General features: G+C 43.8%; 1 protein-coding gene across 2 annotated transcripts in view; it reads right to left on the bottom strand.

Moving 5' to 3' along the window:
• Positions 1–8,558: 8,558 nt before the first annotated feature.
• The window catches only part of RBPMS2 (RNA binding protein, mRNA processing factor 2), a 60,413-nt gene continuing 45,672 nt past the window's right edge, over positions 8,559–23,299 (bottom strand). The window contains exons 7-8 of one of the 2 annotated variants that reach the window (XM_072613802.1): positions 12,829–12,898; positions 8,559–9,109 (exon numbers count right to left, since the gene is read on the bottom strand). In XM_072613802.1, coding sequence (XP_072469903.1) covers positions 12,836–12,898 — 63 coding nt within the window. In that variant the 3' untranslated portion in view covers positions 8,559–9,109; positions 12,829–12,835. Of the gene's footprint in view, positions 9,110–10,929; positions 12,168–12,828; positions 12,899–23,299 lie in introns of those variants that run through there. The other variant, XM_072613795.1, reaches the window with a different exon arrangement.

Below are 23,299 nucleotides of genomic sequence, written 5' to 3' on the forward strand. Positions count from 1 at the left end.
AGGATGCCCTCAATTCATGTATAAGTTATTCTTATAAAGATTTTGTGGAGGTGGGAGAGTAGGCATATAGAGTTACTGATATTCTTCAGTCACCTTTTTTGCATTTATGTCTGAAATTTTTTTCCATGATTTTCATGACTTCTTCCTCTATGTTGGATATCAGTCCTACAACATCCTCATAATTGTATTGCTTCTAGCAGTGATGTCCTCTTATGCCGCTCTTGATCCAATCCAGTTGTTTCCCCACCATTTGTTCTTTTTAGTACCATTTCTACTTCCTCTATAAGCACATCCAAAACTATGATGTTAATTAGGGTCCAAGTATAGTGGTTCCACTGTCCTTGAGGAGAAAAGAATTTGTTAAATGGCTGTATGAATCTTTTCCTTTTTTCTGCAGCCCTCCTTCCGTTTTTATCCTTGAATCTCCTTGCAATGACCTTCATTGACTATCTTGCCAAGTTTTCCTTAAACTAGTTTCACCTTCTACTATTTATGCTTATAATCATCCATCATTCTTCTTTGTAAAATTTGACAAGAAGTTAAGAGCATGACCCAGTGCTGCGCTTGGCAGCCATTTCTCTCCATTTGGCATTAGTAAGCCTGAGGTTTGTGGATGAAACTGTTTCCTCAGTAGTTTTGGACTTCTTGTGGCAATTAATTTATACTAATAAACTTAAGCAATGGATTAAATTATGATAGTTGATGCCAATGTCGTTTTTGTTATTTCTTTCCAATTTTTGATTTTCAGTTACTTGCTTAAATAGCTCAGAGTTGTTAAATTTGTACTTTGTGTCTTTTTCTCATTGATATTCTCTCCTTCCTAATTGCTCCCTCTTAGAAACCCTGGCTTCCTTTAAGGCTCCATTCAAGCAGTACTGCCTCCTCCACGAGGCCTTTCCTGGGCCTCCTCTTTCTTCCCGCAGGTGGTGGTAGTCTGTGATCCTATCTCATTTTATAGGAATAATAAACACCTATCTCAGAGGGTTGTTAAGAGGATCAAAGGGGATGTTTGTAAACCACTACATACATTGGAGCTATCTTTATTATTGTTCCATAAGATTGTCTTCTATCTCTTATCATGTATATTCTGATTTATTCATTTTGGGGGGAAGGCAATCAGGATTAAGTGACTTGGATAGGGTCATACAGTCATTAAGTGTCTGAAGCTGGATTTTAACTCAGGTCTTCCTGACTCCAAGCCTGGCACTCTACCCACTGTGCCACCAAGCTGCCTAGGAAATGTACTAGGCTCAAATTCCACCTCATATACTTACTAGCTGCATGATCTTGGGCAAATCATCTGTCATCTCTCAGCCTCAGTTCCCTCACCTGTAGAATTAGGGAGTTTGGATTTAGTGATCTCTAAGGGCCCTTCCAACTCTAAATCTATGATCCCATCTCATTTTACAGGAATAACAGAAGCCCTTATCTCTGAGGGTTGCCATGAAAATCAAATGGAATATTTGTAAACCACTATATACATTTGAGTTATTACCATCATTTTTACTGTTTCCTGGATTTTTTCCTATGATAATTTTCTTTCCTCTACAGATGGTATCTACTGTTGGAAGACCATTCTAGTTAAGCATGAAGGAGCTCATCATCAGTAGGGTGGCTTTTCTTGGGCTATGACAAGCCATGAAACAAAGAAAAATACAAAACTGCTCTGTTAGCCTTGGACAACCAGTTATCTTCTGCTTCCACAGTTGTTTTTTGTTTTTTGTTTTTTTTGTCTAGATAATTATTTCATTGTTGGATGGAGCTTGCTGGAAAAGAAACTCCTTCTACAAAATGTAGGCTGGCAGCTATTCCACAATTTATACAGTGTTTGAGAATTGCCTGGGGTGGTAAGAGATTAGGTGATTTGCCCCGGGTCACACATACAGCGTGGATGCGTCATCAGAGATGGGATTTGAAACCCAAGTCTTTGCGACTCTAGGCAAGCTTCTTATCCTATGTGCCACAATGTCTCTGATGGTGAAGTGGGGCAGAAAGAGGTGGAATCACACAGTTTTTAGAGCACCCATAAACAATAGCTTTAAGTCCACATGCTGCAAATATGAGATCCTTGTCCAATGCCCAACGAGTCAACTATTAAATCAACAAATCCTATTAAAGGATTTAACGTTTTCATTACAAATGAATCTAAAAGAGGTAAGGAAGTTGTAGTTAAATGTAAGGGTGGTCCACAGTTCCTCCTATGAGAAGCAAATAAATATATTAACATAGTCAATTTCATCATGTATCCAATGACTACAAACCATTCCATGGAACACTTGGTCTTCTTAGGTCTTGAGTACTCATAATGAGCAGATGCCAAAAACCCAACAAAAGCATCAGGGAGACAATTGCAGCTGCTGAAGCAATACCTACTGTAAAGGATGAGGAAGTAGAAGAATTCCATGAAATTGTAAGTGAACATACACATGCTTTACATGACTTCAATTGTGATGTCAGTGTCCATGAGCATAGGGCAGGATGAGGGAAAAGATACTGGATGGTGGAAAATATGGTTTGTAATTAAGGAATGAAACCAAAGACTTATATTTTACACAGAAACCTCAATCCTAAATGTCGTAAATACTGTGTTCAAGAGAGTGGAAAGGTTCTGGGAGTGGATCATAAAGCAGAATTAACTGCCACTAAACACCTAGGAAATGACTGGTTACTAACGTGGGCATTATTTCCGAATTGTCTATCGATAGTTGGACAATTGCCTTTGTTAGAATAAAAATCAAAATCATCTAAAAAGAGGATAAAGATTGGGAGAAGATATAAGATACAATTAAAACAGCTTCAGTCTGAGCAGCTGTTAAAACAAGCTAGAGAAGCTGATAAATTAAAAAAAAAGAAAGGAAAACATATTACAGATTATCACTACTTCCTATATGTTACCTAACAAAAAACCCCAGCAAGAAAGTCGGGATAGCTTAGGAACTTTCCACATGGAGAGAAGTGACAGCAAAGGGCAGTAACCGTTTAGAATGTAAACTCATCATGAAACATCACGGAGGATGATGCTGGAGGCTTGTCTGTAATATTGCCCCATGAAACAGCATGGGGCAGTGGAAGGAAAACTAGATTTTCAGAAAACTGGCTGTGAGACCCAAGTCACTGAGATCATCCTGAAAGCACTGACGCTGAAAGAGGAAATAACAACGAAAGAACAAAAAAGCTTTCTCAGTTTTTTCCATAACAAACTACTTCAGCAATAGATCGTGGAAGTAACAAGTACCTCAGTCCCTAACATGCTAAAAGAAGAAATGGAATATTTCATATAAGGCAAAGCTGAGCAGAACCACTAGAACAGACCAGATATACATATAGGAAATCTATGTTAGATCAGGATTTTGAGGGCATTGAGAGAGCGATTCTGAAGACAGATGCCAGCAGGGAAGACACCAAACAATCGGGGAAAATATTGCAGATGGCATTTTTTTTTTTTAAAAAGTTTAAAATGAAGTCAATAACTACTTTTCATTTCTACAAAATTTTATGAGAATAAACTGTACATGCATTGAGTGTATCTACCATAAACATGAAAAAAGAATAATAAGTTTTCTATAATAAAGTACATTTTCACAATCACATATTTGAGTGGAGTGGAGCATACAAGATTCCACTGGGCTTTTTATTTGTTGATTTTTTTTTAAAAAGCATTTTATTTGGCAAAGCAAGAATCAGGCTTGAAGGTTTTCATCCAACAAGGTGTCTCTCAGGAATGTTTAGATCGTGAAAGATTCCTTGAAGGATATAATAATAGAGATAACTTGATTTGATTCTCTGATTATTAATATAAAGTGAGGCATAGAGCACCGAGACCTTTATTGCCCAAAGGTGTCTGCCACGGTCATCGCAGATGTCCAGTACGTGGTCCAAATGGAAGGATTTCCTTTCCTTGAACAGCCTTCGGATGTTCCTGTCTGTGGTGGACACTGCATGAAGCCCTGGAACATGGCAGAGCTTCCTAAATGAGGTCTTATTCGTTACTTTCTCCCCCTGGCTCCAGTCCTGACTCTGGACTTCACCATCATCTCACAGCTTTCCTCTCACCCTGGAAACTGATTCAGCATCTGTGGGCTCTTCCTGGCTGCCACCTTCTCACTGGACAGCCACCCTTCTTTCCTTTCCTAATCTCCTGTCTCTCTGGACCATTCCCCTCCTCCAGCATTTGCTGTACCCCACTTCCCCCCCTTTTCAGCTCGCATTTACGTATGGTCTTTCCTCATTAGAATGTAAATTTCTCCAGGGTAGAAACTGCCTTTCTTTTTGTCTGTTTTTGTATAGGGAGATAAGTACAGTGCCTGGAGCCATGAGTAAGAATACTGCATAATAAATGCTTGTGGCCTGACTCTGAAGAGTTTGGTTGGCCTAATAATCCAGGTAGGAAAAACTATGTGGATGAATTTTAGGATCATAGCTTTAAAGCTGAAAGGCACCTTAGAGACCACCTCGTCTAAATCTCCCTTTGTACAGATAAGGAAACTGAGGCCCAGAAAGATGAAATGCCTTGTCCAAGGTCACACAACACAGGTAGTAAGTTGCAGAGCTAGGACTGAAACCCAAGTCCTATGACACCCATTCTTCTGTATTAATCTGCCTCCTTAAGAATGACTATTGCCCAGTCAATCTCCAATGTTTATGTTAATATCTGTGGCCTTAGTCAAACATGCATATATCTTGGAAAAGCACCACAGGTGAACAATGAGCTGGATTCAAAACTGAACAGGGGAAAGACAGTGGACTGAATTGTAAGTGGGAAATTATGCATCACTTTCAATCATTCTGAGCTGCTTCCTGAAACAAAAATCCATTTTTAAAAAAATAATGGTAATGCCAGTACAAGCAGGAAAGCTTTACATAAGCTACAAGCTGATCTTAGTATATATTTAAAAAGAAAAGTGAACTGCAGAGACCTTCAGTGTCACGAACAATCCTCTTTTTGTTTTACTATGTATATGCCCATTCTGTTTAGTGTTTGTTAAGGTCAGAATAAAAATGAAAATTATTTTAAAAAAACCAATGGTGTTACCGCTTGACTCAATCATGGATCACAATCTTCAAAGAAGGAAAACTGTAGGTGAAATACAGGGAGCCGCACTGTGGGTATGAATAGAGCGCAGCAGACTGTGGAAATAACTGTACATGAAGTGGTATAAAAGATATGATCCAGGAAAACCCTGACTGGAAAAGGAGGGAGCAGAGGGTGACAGCCACAGAGCTACAATGGAACCCTAGTAATGTCAAAAGGCCTAGAGGATGGTCTCCAGCATCCTGGGGCTGAAATCTGGTAGGAAAGCCATATGGGATAACACGGACAAGGGCTGCCCATCATGAGGTGGCTTTGTTGAGTGCACGCTGAACCACGAGGGAGATTATGTATACGCTGACATAATGATACTTTATTCCTCATCCAACTTCTAGCACCCAAGTTTTCAGTGGTAAATGCTGCAGCCTTATATCCACAATGCAGCTTTCCATTACTCTTTGGATTATCCAAAATTTTCATTCTTACACGATTATTGTATTCCATAACTGGCAACCACCCAGCATGTGTGAATATACAAAGGACCTCTAATTTTGTTTCAGCAAGTATGGGAAATCTCCTTCTAAACTTAGCTCCTCTGGGACTTTGGGGCCCCAAAGCTCCTGAGACTGATTTTTAAATTCCGTTTTCCAGATAATACTGGCTGATAAAAACAGTTGAATTCCCCAGTAGGACCTAAAGGAGGATCCAACTATTATTAGAAAAGCAAAGCTCTGGGGGCTGGTAGATCATATCTGGGAGGCAGTTACCCCAGGAAGGCCATATAAGGTCATTCTATTCTCTGAGTGCCTCAGTGACCCTGGCCACTTCTTTGAACTCATCCTTCACTGGCTGCCTCTGGGTTACCAACCTCTTGGTTGGCACTGGAGGAAGGAGTCTGGGCCAGGTGGGGTTCCTGGCGCTGTCCTGGGAGCTACAGGACAGGAGGAGACTACGTCTCAGAGAGAGAGCAGCACAAAGACATGTATAAAACAGACAAACACATAAAAGAGATAGAGGGAGGAACTGAGACCTTGGCAGAGAAAGATGCAGAAACAGAAAGGCAAACATCTAAGATGTCGCTGCTGATGCTGTGTTTTAATAGCCGTAGGCATGAGTGGTCTCATCTTCCCTTAAATTGGATGAAATTAAACAGAGGACCACATCTGGGCTTTTACTCCATTTAGCCTCCAACACACACATACACACCCCTGCAGAGACAATAGTTTAGTTGCTTTAGATGCATCCAATTCTGCATTGAACCCATTTGGGGTTTTCTTGGCAAAGCTACCGGAGTGCTTTGCGGTTTCCTTCTCCAGCACACTTTACAGATGAGTAAACTGAGGCAAACAGGTGACTTGCCCACGATCACACAGTTTAGTTAAGTGCCTGAGACTGGACTTAGGTCTTCCTGACTCTAGGGCCTGCACTCCACCCACTGCCCTAGAGAGAGCAGTACGAACTCGTTAACTGCTACACAAAGTGGCTCCTTTTTAGCCTGGGTTCATGGAGGTTCACCATTTCTACAGAGAATTTCCTTACAGATCAGGTCATCTGGCTTAATGGCAAAAGAAGGGTGGGAACCAGAAAGCCAAAGTTCTCATCCTGGCTCTGGGAGCCATGCACAGCAAGGCGTGCTTGGGAGCTGGGAGAGCAGAGCTGAAGGAGGCTTACCTGAGGTTTCTGAAGTGTCTAAAATGTTGTGAGAAGTGAGAAGCAAAACTCAGCACTGTAATGGAGGGAGACCCAGGAGTGATTGCTTATCAGCATCAAGAAAGCAGGCCAGGTGGAGGGGAGCAAGGGCTCACTCTTCATTCTCTCAGAAGCCTGGTGATGCCTCCCGGGGCAGCCATCACTTCTCTTCTCTCTCCTTCCCTTTCCTCAAGGCAATGTTCTTCCCCTACTCCCTTTTATCCCCAAAGTAGAGAGTGGGCCCACATTAGGACATGACTCAGTGGGCACTTCCAGAATCTGGCTCTCCTCTGGGTAACCACAATGGCCATTGCCTTGTCCCACACTGCAGGACCTCTTCGATTGCAGTAAATGTCATTTGGCCACTTTGGGGATTATCAGCTATGCCGCCCAAGTATCAGGCCCACAGGCCAGCAGGAGCAAGTAGGACGAAGCAGGAAGAAGGGTGGTAGGGCTAGCTCTAAGAAACATTATGAGGTTAGGGAAGGTAGGTTCAGTCGCTCTCAAGTCCCCTCATTCACTACTCCCTGTGGTCCAACCAGCCTTCCTAGCATCAGCCTTATCTATAGACAGACAAGTCAACAGCCTACTGGCATCATCGTAGGGCTTCCTGTCCTTCTAAATCCTTCTCCCCCCTCATCCGACGGTGCCTGAAACTCCTTTCACAGTGGAGTGAGAGGTTCTGTCTTCTATGGGATCTGGCTCAAAGTGCACATCCCAGTGCATTTACCCAGCTAAGGGACAGTCTGCAAAGGAAATAATCTTTGTCAGCAAGCATTGTGTATGGCCCTGCCATGTGGCAAGGAATGTGTAAAAAAAAAAGGTAGAAAGTCCCTGCTCTCTGGAGGGGACTAAATCCAAAGTGCAGCTGCTTTCCTTGAAACTGAGACTGTCCAAGAAAATGGTCACAGCAGGAGGGCAAAGTGAGTTCTAGGGGGAACAGGTGTGAGGGAGGAGCTGGGGAAAAGAGGATGAGACCGTGATGATTTGTGTTGTTTCCAGCTCAGCCCCTTACCTTTGAACCTATGGGCCTCCGTGCTACCTGTGAAATAAAAAACGTTTGTGCCTCCCGCCTCAGGAGGATCAGATGAGAAGAATGTATGGGAAAACTTGGTAAACTTCGAAACCTTCGTAAATGACGTCTTCCTTATCAAAGACTCACTGTGGTGCGTTCCTTCACGGTTCCTGCCAAGGTGAATTCCCTGCTTTGGTCTGCCTGTGATTCTCCTTTGGAGAAGCCCTTCCCCATACATACACCCAGGCATTCCCACTTTCCATCTACCACCCGCATCCGGCTCAGGCCTCGGGTCACTACCCAGATGCTGCAGCCCCCAGGGCTCATCTCTGCAGACCAAGCCAAACCTCTTTTCTTCCCTTTCCAGAAGCACGGCTGCTCACTCTGCTCAATAGAGCATGAAGGCGTGCCCCCCGCCCAAGGGAAAGCACAGGATGCTGTGGCAAAAATGTGGAGTTTTAAATTATGGAGAAGCTCTCTGTAGCCCCCCTTCCCCCATGGGCAGCTCCAGGGACCTCGATAAATAATTCACACCCTAAACCAGGCCTGTCGGTTGTGAGCATCGTTAAAGTAGGTCAAGAATCCTCCTCTTCCTCCTCCCTGGAACAGGGTGGGAGCTGTTAGTTCTCCCTCCTCCCTCTAGGAGGGGAGGGTCTCTTAGATGAGATATCCCCTAGTTTATCTGGCTAAGGATTATAAGTACAGTTTTCCCTTCCACATCATAACTTTTCCCATCATGGTTTCAATATATTGTGGGTTGGTATAAAATTAAATCGGAATTTTTAGGGATTGTGCAGAAGCCACAGACAATTCATAAGGCCAGAAGATGATACAGAAAAAGTTTATAAACTCAGAAATATACAAAATATACGTATAGCATCACATTTTTATCTTTTAATACCAAAATAATTCAGATTTCTTCTTGGTACGAAGGGAGGGGCAAAAAATTTTATGCAGATTTTCCGGATGTTAGGGTCATCATACCACCCTAATCCTCATCATATGGAAGGATAACTATACAGTGAGCCGGGTATTGCTACCACCACTACCAGTCTGTCTCCCAGCTTACAGAATGAATCCGTCAGTCCTGTTCATCTCCCAAGTGTTGGTGGACCAGGGCATCTTGTCGGGTGGCATCATCTGAAGGTCCCTTGTTAGGAGCACTTCCCTCATAGCCTCTGTACTTGGACCATCATGGCTCCATTATCATTACTGGGGGTCTCTTCCCAGAATCCAGAGTTAACAGGCTATTAACAGCTGTAACAGCCACAGAGCAAATTGTGAGAGGGGAAGGAAAATAAGGCCTCAGGGAAGTGGGCTTCTCATCTGGAAGATTCAGGCTGCAAAGGATGGTCCCTTAGGGAGAGAAATGTTCTCTGGGAGAAAAAAATACATAAATACTCCACATGAGTGACTCAATGAATCAATGATGTATGTTCACACCGTCCAACCCACAGGTTCTGCCTTCATCCACACTGCAGGGCCTAGCTGGCCAGGCCACTCAGATGGTGTCTCAGTGGGTCCAGCTTTTGTCCAAAGCACTGAGTCAGAATCAGCTTTCAGTCTCCCTGCATACGTCAGTCAGTCAGTCAGTGTTCTGTGTTCCTCAGCTTTAGATGTCCAAGCCCTCAGACCTTCTCCCCAGTCAAAACCTGCAATAAGGGAAACTGAAAAATCCTTCCCTGTGTTGTGCAGGAGGGGATATGTGTGAAATCCTTTGGGGAAGAAGGTAAAGCTGATCAATAAATAGGTGCCGAGTCCTTGGTGCTTCTCCCAGAAATATCTGCATTTCCAGGCTTCTCAAGCAGGGTCAAATTTCTCTCCTCATGAAAGGAATGATAAGCTTTCCTAGTGTGGGTGGTGCTGGGGAGATCAAAGGCCCTAAAAACCTCTGCCCTGATAGCCACAGAGCATCAGGAATTCGGGTAAGGATGTCCCACAGCACTTGTCTTTCTTCTTTTTCTTCCTCAGAGGGTGAGGTCTCTGCAGAGAACCCTCCTCCCAGGTCATACCTTTGGCAAGATTCCCCTCTAGAACATATACAGGGAGAAGCTACCGGCATGATGAAAGGAGGAAGAAGAAAGAAGAGAAAGAATCCCCATAGTTCCTACTTTACGGGCCATCAGGAGCAAGTGAGGTCAAGTTTGTCAAGCTTGTAAAGGGTAATGGAAAACTGAATTTGGAGTCACAGGACCTGGGTTCAGTTCCTGGTCTGTAACATAGGCATATCGCTTTTTCTAGGCCTCAGTTTCTTAATCTATAAAATAAAGGGACTAGACTAGATTTAATTAAGGTCCCTTTCAGCTCCAAATCAATGAGCTTATGGATCCTAAATGGCAACTAAAATTAAGAAAGTGATAGAACAAATCACAGACAAAAATTTACATTCCCTAAGTCTCTAAAGTCTCCCCAAGTCTCCCCTTTAACAAAATTAACCTGAATCAAAATAAGTTAAAATTAAGACAAAAACCCATTTTTCCTATTTAGTGTTATAGAGAGAGTCTTATAAGGATATTACCCCAAACCAACTTATTTTACAGGTGAGTACACAGAAAAGGTCAAGGGCATTTCCAACTTCCCACAGACATTAAGGGGAAGACCTGGGCCAAGGCCAAGGATTCCAACAACTCAGTACTGTGATTTTGGAGTATGTTCTCTAACACTTTAATTAGAATTACTTACCGAGTCAAATACTCAATGTGGAGTAATGCAGAGTGGAAAGAGCTATGAATTAGCTCAATTTTAACATCACAACCTCAGAATTTCTAGTTTCAATCCATCAACCAGCCAGCATTTATTAAGCTCCTCCTGTGGGGCAGGCACTGAGGAGGAAAAAGTCAAAAATGCCCTATGATCCCATCCAGCCCCTGATGCTGACAGTCACTCTACCTGACATGCTACACCGGCCCTGGAGTCTCAGGAAGCAATAAAGGAAGAATATGGCGTGTGGAAAAAGGATTGAGTTAGGACGGAGAAGCAAGCACTTTATGCCGCTGGTATCCAACCGAAGCAGAAAGGAGGGCGGCTGACTGTCCGCAAGGATGCCTATGGGGCCGGCACTGACTTAGAAAGCCACAGATTGTTGACATTATCACATTCTATCATACGCTGATTTATCTCGATTATCTTATCAGTCTCATCCTGGGGGGCAGTTTGTACTCAAGGAGGCAGAGAAAGAGGTCAGAGGCCAGAGCAGTCACCTTGGATGATACTTTATTTTGCATTTCATATATTATCCAGTTTCACATTCTCATAGGATCAGCAATGGAATAGCAACCTATTCTCCAAAGTCTGAATACAAGCGAGACAGCTGCAGGCAATAGGCAAAGCACTTCAGGACCAAGTGGCAATGACGGATGCTCACAAAAACAAAATGAACTTGCACAAATGGCTTCCTTCATTTTTTTTAAACCAACACCTGACAAAAACTCTTATCGCTGAAGAACACAATCTCCTTTCTTCAAGCTTCCAACTAAACATTAACTTATCGGACAGGGCTAACCATTTCTCTTTATTAATTGCACACAAACACACACGCACAAAATCCTTTAGGATGCATAAATACAGCCTTGTTACACATGGTACAAAAATACTTGCACTTTTTTGGTTGTTTGGAGTTCAGGAAGGATGACAGTGACTGGCAAGATAGGGAAGGGCACATGCTCCGTCAGGAGGGGAGGGCACACAGATTTATCTGACAGCTGGTCTGTGGGGAGAGCCCAGCAGAGGAGAAAGAGGAGGCCCCTGAAGCCAAAAGGAAGAGCAAACCCAGTGCATCGTCGGACAGGTATTTCCTTAATTTTGCCCACTCTGGGGAAAGGGAAGAAGACTTGGAAGAGTCATCATTTCTCAGTTTAAAAGCCAAGTCTTCTCTTCACAGAAGCTAGAGATAACGGGGGGAGGGGGGGAGGAGAGGAAGGATGGACCAGCAAATGGGCCAAAACCTGTTGCTATGGTGACACTAACGCTAGAACAAACTGTACACTCACACATACACAAGTTTAAATGTCTTAATTCATGCCAGAAAACATGCAAAATTAAATGTCTTGTTTCCTTTAAGCAGAGCTGCAGAAACAAAACCATTTTGGGGGGCTGAGGCCTGGAAACAGCTCTGCCCCACAGTTGGCCACAGTCCTGAGCCTCCTTATCTCAGCCGAAAGACCCTGTGCCCCTCTTGCCAGGCCCTGGGAGAGCCTTTGGGGCAGGGTGGGAATGGGAGGTAATAATGAAGGAAAGAAAAAAAAATGGGACAGAGTCTATTAAGTTGGTTTTGTAATTCACAGTCTTTGGGGGTAGGACAGATGGTAGCGCCCCATGAGGACGCCAGGGCTGATGCCCACCAAAACAATTTGCAAACTGACTCTATGGCTTTCTCCCCAGCTGGATGCTCCAGTGGGGACTCAGACTGGGGCTTTCAAGCTGTTGTGGCAAGACCTGAGAAGGGAAACAGGTGGTAGTGAGTGCACACTAAGATGGCTAAAAACAAAGAGGAGAGGGGGCCCCACATCATGACATCACAATAAATGTCTGGTTTTTAATGACAAGAAACTGGTAAGGCCCAAGTAACAAGAACGGCTAGTATTTCTATGACACATCGAGGCTTGCAGAGAACTTGACACACATTAACTCATTTTATCCTCAACAACCTTGGGAGGTAGGTGATTATTACGTATCCCCATTTTATAGATAAGAAAACTGAGGCTGATGGAAGTGAAATGACTTGTCCAGAGTTACACAGCACGATAAATATTTGAGGCAGGATTTGAAGTCTTCCTGACTCCAGGTCCGGCACGCCATCCACCTGAGCCACTTAACTGCCCCATACTGACTGGCAACTCTAGGCTTAGAGCCTAGGCCAACTACTGGCGTCGGAAGGTCAGAGACTCCTTTCTTTTGCCAGAAGGCATGGAGAATTCCAGCCCACAGATCCTGAACACAGGAGAAGGGGAAGGCAGAAGAGGCTGCCACCCCAGAGGTTAACCATCCAGTGAAATAAATACAGGTTGAGGGAACCAGGGGGTTCAACCAGGGCTCGGGTTTGAGGGGGAGGAGGGAAGAAGGAGGAACATCATTCATCCTCAGGACTGGCACTTACTGAAGGACTAACAGAACTGACGAGATTTCCATCCTTGCTGCGTGGCTTCAGACGGAGGGTACCAGCGCATCTGTAAGAAAAACCACCTGCAGTGAGAGAACGCCAGGCCAGGATTTATCAGGAAGGAAAATGGGTACAACAGAACTGACTAGGCAAGCTGGGAGGGCCAAACGTTTCCCAATACTGCCTTATCTTGGCCGGGGGGGGGGGGGGGGGGGGGGTGGGGGTGGGGTGGGGTGGGGTGGGGGCTCTTAAAAAAAGATAAAATTTGTTAATGCCTCTTGCTTTCAATCAGTTATTTCTGCATGTGAATCCTCCCCTAGCCTGCTCCCTCGTAAACAGCAGAGCAATCTACCCGCAGTTTTTGAAGACTCCCCCTCGCAGAGAGGATGGAGGAACGTTTCACCCTTTATTTTCTGTTTTTCCAAACTGCTCATTTTATCCTTGTGTAATTTTTTGCCCACACTGTAACAGTTGTATTGTCTTCACGTGTTACCGCACCACTAAAGCACTCCTGCAGCTCGTACGGATCTTCCCAAGCTTCTCCGACTCACCATGAAGGGAGAAAGCTTAAGCTTCTAATATTAGGATCCTCCCAGCGAGATACAGAATACACACAAGCAGTTTAACTGAACTTCATTTAACTTGTTAAGTTTCCTCAGCTCGAAAATGGAAAGAATCTTGTTCCTGTTTGCCTCACAGGGTAGTTATAGAGACCAAATAAAGATTTAAAAAGCACTTTAGGAAAAGAATTGAAGTCATCATACAAACAAGGAATGACACTACTCTGGTTTCATCTCCTCTAGGTCTTATCCAAGATCAGAAACAGCAGTCTCATCTACTTCGCTCACTTAGTTGACTAGATCACCCTCACCTCAAGTAGCTGGCTGGGAGAATCCTAAGGATGGGAATTTTTCTTTTTCTCTGGAGGCAATCCAGGTTAAATGACTTGCCCAGGGTTATACAGCTAGTAAGTGTCTGAGGCTGTATTTGAACTCAAGTCCTCCTGATTCCAGGGCTGGTGCTCTATCCATGGCAACACTTAGCTGCCCCTTAGCTCAGGGGCCCCCCTCTCTAGGTCTATCAACTTAAGATGGGGGAAAAATTATTTATTTTCACTAACTTATAACTCAGAGGTTCTTAGTATGGTCTGAAGACCACTGGAGGTCCCCCAAGGTCAAAACTATATTGATGGTACTACTAAAATATTTTCATATCTAATACAATAAATATTGTAAAAGTTCTTTGGGGGTGGTCCTCAATAATTTAAAAGCATAAAGGGATCCTAAGACCAAAAAAATTTGAGAGCCACCGCATGAACTGAAATACAGCATTTCTCTCTCTTACGAACAGACAACAAATCACAACAGGATGGGCCCAAGGGGCCTGTGCCTCACAGAAGGGTAAGCACTCTTGTTCTAAGGGACAGAGCTGCCAAGGCTTGGTCTGTGCCTATGTGGTCACTAGGGAGGGCAGGCAGAGGGAGCTGTAGTTCTGCTTTAACACCCCCCAACACAGCCCTTGTCTGTGAAGGCAAATGGCCTCTCACCAAAAGGGGCAGCTTCTGAAATCCTCTTCTCTAGGGCTTCAGTAAAATCTGCCACAAGACCCCTAAGTGATGCACATACATCCTTCTCACAGTCCCCAAGCAGCACTGCAGAAAGAGACCCCAAGCCCCACAGAAGGCTTTGGAGGGCAGAAGTTCTTTCGATGTTTGTACCATGGACGCTCCTGGTAGTCTGACGTGGTTTACGGACACTTTCTCAGAATTATGTTTTAAACATGCGTCAAATGAAATGCATATTACAAAGGAAGCCAAGTTGTACTGAAATATTTGTGAAACCATTTCAAAATAGAAAACCCAAAACCAAGCTGACAGAAGAAATCCAGGTCCCTGGGCGGGGGGAGATCTTTAGGCAGCATTCTCCATGTCCCAAAGGTGAGGACCTTGTGGAATATAAGAATAATAGGGTGAAAGCTGGACCACTCCTCTAAAGGCAGGTCAAGCAGTCCCAAACCTCATCCCTGCAGGTACTTAAGATCTGGAAAAATGGGGTGGGGTGTAGGGAGAGAGGAAGGGGGAAACAGAGAAGGTGTAATGAACTTTTGCCTATCCATCTGCTTTGTACAATGTGGCTCTCACTTACCCTCTTAACCTGAAACACCTGGCCCTGAGTGACTCAGAGTTAAGACAGCGATCCTGGGACCTGGCCTATCCTGCCCTGGTTTCATTTAATTAAAATCCATTAGGCTGAGCCAATATAATAAAAATAACAACATTACCTAAATTAATTTACTTATTCAGTGCCATACCAGACAAGGGTTACTTAGAGAGCTGGAAAAACATAAAATTCATCAAAGGGTCAAAAATATAAAAGAAAATAAGGAAAAAACTGGGAAGGAAGGAAACCTAGCAATTGAACCATGTTACAAAATAATAATCACAACGATTTGGTGCTGGTTAAAAAGCAGTGGGGTCAGTCTGTGCGACAGTGAAAACTTATTTGCTAAGTGCCTATCACATCCCAGGCACCATACTGAGCGCTGGGAATACAAAAAAAGGCCAAAGATGGTCCCTGCCCTCAAGGAGCTTCCAGTCTAATGGGGAGAGACAACATGCAAACAACTACGAACAAAAAGGTTTATACAGGATAAACAGGAATTTTGTTCAAGGAACAGCAAACAGCCTCGTGTTATAGGACTGACCAAAACTGTGGGGTGTTCAAGTAAAAGACCACTAGAAAGGGCAAGGCTATTAAGGGCTATGCACACCAAACACAGGGCTTCAGTCATACAGGTTAGATACACAACATGCAAACGCAACTGAATCTTATATCCTGCTGTTTGATAAAGCCCAAAGCCCTCAACTACTGGGCAAAGAACTCACTATTTCAGAAAAACTTAAGGGAAAACTGTTAAGTCTGGCAGCAATTAGATTCAGACCAACACCACATACCTCAAGATGAGCTCCAAATGGGTACATGACTTAGGATGACATCATGAACAAATTAGAGGACCAAAGAAGAAATTATTTTTCAGATCTATGGGTAGGGGGATAGTTTGTGACCAAATAAGGGACAGAGAGGATAAAATGAACAATTTTGATTACATAAAATTGGAACATTTTCCTAAATAAAACCAATGCAATAAAACTAGGAGAGAAACAGGTATCTAAAAAATTTTTTTGCAACAAGTTTCTCCAATAACTTTATATGTGTGTATGCATACACACACACACGTATTCTATGTGTGGAACCAATTCAAATTTATAAGAATAAAAGCCACTGTCCAATTGAAAATGATCAAAAGATATGAACAGGCAGTTTTTAAACCAAGAAATCCTAGCTATCAATAGCCATATGAAAAAATGTTTCAGATCACTAAAAATTAAAGAAAGGAAAATTAAAGCAACTCTGAAATTCTGCCTCACACACACACATCAGGTTGGTGAAAATGAGAAAAACAAAAAGTGCCATGTTGGGGAGTGGTGAACTGGCCAACCCATTCTAGAACGCAAACTGGCACTATGCCCCCCAGAAGTCACTAAACTGTGTATCCTTTGACCCACTGACACCACTACCCAGCCTATATCTGAATAAGATCACAGAATGAGGAAAAGTAACCACATCTCCAAAAGCATAATGGCTCTTTCTGCAGTGTGCAACACCTGGACACTAAGGGGTGCCCATCAACTGGGGAGTAGCTGAAGAAACTCAGGCATATAGATGGATATAATGGAATATTGAGCCACAAGAAATAACGAAGTGGAGAATTTCAGAGGAATCTGGGAAGACTCACATGAAGTAATGCAAAGTGAAGTAAGAAGACATGTAGAAAGTATTTGTTATCGCAAAGATAAAGAAGTTTGAAAAGACTTAAGAAATGTAAGTGGTGTAACAAGGAACAGCATTTCAAGGTATCAAAGAGTATGTTACCTGCCTCCTGAAGGAAAGATGATAGTTAAGCATCCAATCTCAGACGTGGGGATTTGTTTTCTTGGGTTTGCCATATAGTGATTTGTAAGAAAGAGGGAAGGTAGGTGTGTGTGTGTGTGTGTGTGTGTGTGTGTGTGTGTGTGTGTGTCTGTGTGTCTGTCTGTGTGTGTCATGGGACATCAGAAGGAATCACAGGCGAGCATGACATCTTTAAAGTTACATGATGATTCACTGTATACTTGAAAAGAAATGCAATCCCTATCGAACAGATTCACAGTTTCATATACAATCCCCCATCTTTTCAACATGTATAGAAATGAACATTTCATTTGCTGTTTGATAAGAAGTTTTAAAATGCTAAAAAAAACAAAAAACAAAAAACCACCAAACCCCCCCCCCCCCAAAAAACCAAAGACTGGTCTTTCAGAGTTCTACCTGAACTACCTTCTCTCACCCTTCCTGTGCCACCTGAGGCACCGTCAGCTGCAGATGTGCTTCTAAGTACCTGATTCATCATGGGGAGCCCAGGCTCTTCATGAGGACTGCCTGCCTCCAGGATAAGGCAATTCTATTATTTGGGTGCAACCTATATTTGGAACCCAGCAAAGTACCCTATGTCTAGAAGTCCCAGAACTACAGGCAGAAAACCCTGGCTTGTGCCAGACAGGTCAAGCACACAACATTACCCCATTACTCCAAAGACCTCTTCCTATTTCTCACCCTTATACTCTATTTTCCATCCTTACTTCTACCCCAGTCCCAACATCTGGATTCTGTTCCTTCCCATCCTAACAGCTGTGTGGGAAGAAGAAACTCTATCCCCACCCCCTTTGCTAAGCTATGGGATGCCCCTTGACCCTAGGGAACCATCTCAGCTAGAAACAGGGACTGGACGCCAGAGTCAGTTTCACAAGAAGTAGATGCAAAATGAAAACAAAGGCTGCAGCCAAATCAGCAAAGCCTCCTCTTTACCCAGCTTGGGGAGCCCTCAAAAACTGCTCATAGGAGCTGTCCTACTTCGGCCTCCTTCCCTGGGGAGCCCCTGCCAGAAGGCAGAGGAGTATCTTGAGAAAGGTATCACAGCAGCACCAGCTGGGGCACCTCCAGCATGATGGAGATGTCTTTGGTTCCCTCGGGGAGGGGAAAAGAGAATGAAGAACCAATGTCTTAGTGTACTTTAGAGATGACTTGGTTTGACCCCTTCATTTTAGAGAGGATCAACAGTTGTGGGTTAGAGTTGGAATCCAGAAAGAGAAAATGATTTATCCAAGAACTTATAACTAATTATAGAACTGGAACCAAGCCTAGTACCTGGCTCTTACCACCATGGTTTTCTATTGTTCAAGGCCCACCTCCAGCTGCTTTGAAAGCAATAGTATGAGCTCCCTGCCCTCCCCTTCCTTCCAATCTAAACTCCTCTGTGAAAGGTGACCTCCTTGGTACATCACATACAGGCTGGAGAAAACCTCCACCCGAAACCTGAAAGGCTGGAATTGGACAGCCTTCTACGACGCTTCATCCAGGCTTGCCCAAGTAGGCAGAGGCCTAGGAAGAGTGGTTTGTAGTCACTTGTGTATCTCCTACACCCTTGTCTCTTATCCTAGCTCAGAGCACTAGGGCAAAGAAGATTCCAGCCTCAAGCCCCCTCCCCGGGCCAGGCTAGAGAAGAGGCAGCTAGGTAGCATAGAAGATAAAGCCCTGGAGTCAGGAGACCCTCAGAAACTACTAGCTGTGTGACCTTGAGCAGGTCATTTAACCTGTCTGCTGGAGTTTCCTCAGCTATAAAATAGAGATAATAATAGTATCTACCCCCCAGGGTTGTTGTGAGGATTAAACGAGACACGATTTGCAAGACCCGTAAGCTTGGCACTTTGCAAGGAGTAGGCACTACTATAATATTAGCTATTATCAGTATTAGTGAAGTCCAGGGCGCTCCCCGAGGAGTGAGGCAGACCAGACCCAGCAAGGAACAGTCACCTCAGACTTCAAAAAGTTTGCAGTTTACCTGGGCGGAGGTAGGATTCCCCTGACTCAATTTCCCCACTGACACCCGGCAGACTCTAAGCCTGACTGAATGCAAGTGGACAATCTACTCCTGCCTGGAACTGACATGAAGTTGGGGAGATGTTGTACCCCTGCAACGTCCCTACTCTTGGTGGCAATTTCCTATAGTCAAAAGGTTGGTAAGCTTAATACCAGATCTATTAAATCATAGATTATGGGTAGGGGAACATCCGAGGTTAAGTCTAAAATTAAGCTATTAGGCGTAGGACTTTAGACCAACAACAATAAATTAGGGTCCTTTAGTTCTTAGTAATACTGTGGAGACAATCAGGTCAAGGGCTTGTGAAGTTAGCAACATAGTTATTATTTGTGTCTCAGTTGGTTAATGTTTCAAAAAAAAAAATTCTTTTGTGGTCTGTATTGTAAATGCTTTAAAAAGAAGTAACACCTGAAAAAAAAGTTTGCAGTTTAACAGGCATAAGGAGGAACAATGATCCTACTTTCCAACTCTGCTGGTGAGGAGGACATGAAAGAACTGATGAGGGATAAGGAGACAACATGAGAACACCTACACCGTGAACACCGTGAACACAATAAAGACATTAATGCAATGATCCCTCATTGACTTCCAGGGAATTCATGACAGGTCAAGGACAAAAACAAAGGTCCCAGAAAACCGAAGTTTTTATAGCAGAGCTTTGGGTGATCACAGAAAACTGGAGATGAAGCGTATGCCCATCACCTGCATGGCTGAACACATTGTACGGGAATGTAATGCAACGTGATTCTGGTATTAAAAAAAGACTACAGAGAAGAGAAGACATGTATGAACGGATAAAAAGTAAGAAAGCACAGGCAAGAAAATAATATAAATAGTAATTATAATAATCTAATTGGAAATAACAGATAACAAAATCAAAATCCAACCTGAATGTTTCAAATTATAACCACCACTCTTGGCTCCAAGGAGAAGAGATGAGAAGACACGTCCCTCCTTCCCCAGATTCACTGCCAAAGTACAGAATCCTGGGTGGAGTACAGCATATATGGCAGACTCATCTGACAAGCAGGCTAGTTTTGCTGAACTTTTTTTCCTTTTGCTTTTTTAGAGGGCACTGGAGACAGAAAGTGGGTCTCAGAGCCTGGAAAGTGGGAGTCCAAGTTCTGCCCTTGAGAAATATAGGTTGTGTGAACCAGAGTAAGTGACTTAACCTCTCAGTGCTCTCTAAGACTGTAAGCTGCCTCATCCAGGAACTGCCTATACCAATATGATCACAGGTCCAATGACTGTATTATAAGGGATGGCTCTCTGGGAGGGATGCAATGGGAAACGTAAAACAGAAAAACATCTATTTTCTCCTGTTGGCAGAGAAAGGCATGGGAATGAAGTATATGTTGGCATGCTGATATGTTGTTTCATTATGCTTAAATATGGAGGAGAGGGTTCCCTGGGAAATGACAGTGATTTTAAAAAAAACATCAAAAACATTCTATATAAGAGAAAGGCAGGATCTCTAGTCTGGATGAAGTGTAAGGCTCCAGAGTGCCAAGGCTGACCTGAAAGGGAAATGGGAGAGAAGGCTGAAGGATTCCAGGGGGACCACCCCAACAAAGCGTAACAAATGTGGTCTTTCCAATCTAGAAAGACGAGGCTAAACATTATTTGCAATGGAGAACCATCCAAGGAGGCAATCCTGTTTAATCACTACTGTCCCCACTTCTCTGATACAATATTAGAAAAGAAACTGCAAAAGGGCATGAAAAAATATATTAAATAGATTAAATACTGCAGAGAGCATAAAATGTCTTGATTTGCAAATATATTCACAAACCTAGAAAACTCAAGGTCAATAATAACAAAAACTTCAGTAGTAGAACATGTTAAAACCCCCAGAAATAATATTCCTGACTCACTAACAAAGAGTTAGAAGAGAAGATACAAAGATCCCATCTTCCAGTACTGACAAAAAAAGGAATTCACTGGATAGATATGGCTAAGAGAGGAGAAGATGGAATATTAAAACTGAGGAAGGAGCAGAATGTGTGTGTGTGCGCGTCTGTATGTGCATCCATGCGTGCGTGCGTGTGTGCTTGTGTGTGTGTGTATGTGTGTGTGTGTGTCCATCCGGATGAAGTGGAGCCTGGAAAGCAGACTTCTACACACAGAGTAGAGGAACCCAGACATCCCAGTAGATCACCTAATCCTCTGTGCATCTGGGTGGGGCTAACCATGACACTTCATTTGCAGCTGCTGGGCTCTCTTGAAAGGTCGTCTCCCTGGACACTGAGCATTTGAAAAGCCCTTGGTTACTTCCCCTTCTAAATCCAGATCCCTTAAACCAGGATGGCCTCGATGGCCTACTCCCCCCCAACCTTTGAGGGAGGCCATGCTGAAGGTCCAAGTAGGGATGACAAGCCTGCAGGTATTAGGAGAGAAGAGGCAGAAGGCTCTTCTCCCCAGTCTGAGAGGGTGCTTCTGGGAAATGCAAGACATGCTGAGATATCCAGGTGGACGTCAACTCCCACAACCTAGGTGGATGGGGCCTCACAGGTCCTCTAATTCACCCTTCTCACTTTACAGAAGAGGAACCTGAGGCAGTGACTGATGACACAAGTGGTAAATCCAAGACCTGGGATTCCAACTTAGGTTCCATTTAACCCCAAATTCAGCCCTGCTGTCTCCTTGGATGAAAGAGAAAACATTTCTTCAACTCCCTGGCATTTTAAAACACCTCTTACAAAACAGATATTGTATGTCTGTCACCTCATTTGTTCCCAAGGGCAGCTACACAGCTGAGGGCACCCAGCTCAGAAGGATGTCATGATCTGCCTAAGGTCATGCAGTTAGCTAGTGCTGAGACTAGAACCCAATCCAGCTGGGCTCCAGCTCCTGTTGTTGTAAGCGATGCTGCTGCTGATGCTGGCTGATTGACGCCCAAACTTTGAACGGAAATGGCTCTTCACAGGCCCCGGGTTCAGGTTTTAAATAATCTGAACAGTATTAAACTTTAGCTGGGTGATAAGCCCGTCTCACTCTGAGGTGGGCGCCCTGCAGAAAGGACTCGAGGCAGGCAGTTCAGGTTGAAGAGGACGTGGGAATTCATGAAATGGAGCTCTGTGGTTCAGCAGATGTACCCCAAAGCACTCTCGGAGAGGAGAGTAATGTTTAACTACACACGTTTTATTGGTAAGCTATTTGCTGCCTCGGCTGTAACTGCTGAGGATGTAGGTAGCAGTCAGGCCCCAGAGCAGAGGGCACAGGTGGGAGGGAGAGCTTATGAGGCCTCAGTACACATGGAGGACATGTGGCAAGGTGCAACGGGGAAAGAAGGAGCACTGAATTTGGAGTCAAAGGACCCGAGTACGAATCCCAGCATTCCTACTTACTCTATGTGTTATAACCTGGCTCCTCAGGGCCTCAGTTTCTTTATCTGGTAGTAGACAAGTGGTAGGACAGATCACAGGTATCAAATAAACAGCCAAAATCATACTAAAATATAAATTGGGGAAATATTTAACACAATAGGTAGAAATACAATATAACATGAGATAATGCTAACATGTGGTTTTCTAAGTCAACACACACCACAGGGATCGTTACGTATGGTTAAGTGGCCCTTGTTTCTATTTGAGTTTGACTCCACTAGACTAGATAATGAGTTCCCTTCTCTCTCTAAATCCTCTCTAAGACCCTAAGGAACAAGGGAGGAATTTTGTCACCAGCCCTCAGAATGTCACTCTGAAGGACACTATCGTTCAGCAGAGCAAACACGCTCTTTCCCACCACTTCCCAGCATTTCTAGTCCACGCCACCTTAAGAATTTCTGCTGCCACCTGGTATTGAGGGGGAGGGGTGGTGGTTAGGGAAGAAACAGTATTCAACTGAGCCATCCCTGATAAGGCAGTTGCCCACTGTATCAGTCTGTTAAATTGGTCTGCCTCCAGTCTACACCTCTCCGTAGTTTTAAAAACTAATCTTTTATAAAACACAAAGATGACCACACTGTCCCTGCTTCAGTAGTGTCTGACTTCGTGATCTTATTTGGGATTTTCTTGGCAAAGATACTGGAGTGGTTTGCTGTTTCCTTCTCCAGTTCATTTCACAGATGAGGAAATTCAGGCAAACAGGGTGAAGTGACTTGCTCAGGGTCTCCCAGCTAGTAAGGGTCTGAGATCTATCCATTGCGCCACCTAGCTATCTGTGCTGCTCCCCTACTCAAAAATTTTCTACGGCCTTCAGGACAAAATACAAAACCTTCTACCTATCGTTGAAAGCCCCCCCCCCCCCTTCCTAGTGCCACATCCCATGTTTCCTTACTTGTTCTCCACAGCCACACTAGAATACTAGCTGCTCCTCACACATGCGCCCGTGCTCAGGTGACTGATTCTTCCCCCATGCCTGGGATCTTCTCTCTCTCCTCATTTTTCTCTCTTAAAATCCTTCGTTTCCTTCATGGCTTGGGTGCCATGTTGGATGGAAGGCCTCTTTTGGGTCCTTCCAGTGTCACAGGCAGGACATGGTGTATTCCCCA

The sequence above is a fragment of the Notamacropus eugenii genome, chromosome 1, assembly GCF_028372415.1.
Source record: "Notamacropus eugenii isolate mMacEug1 chromosome 1, mMacEug1.pri_v2, whole genome shotgun sequence".
Taxonomy (NCBI): Eukaryota; Metazoa; Chordata; class Mammalia; order Diprotodontia; family Macropodidae; genus Notamacropus; species Notamacropus eugenii.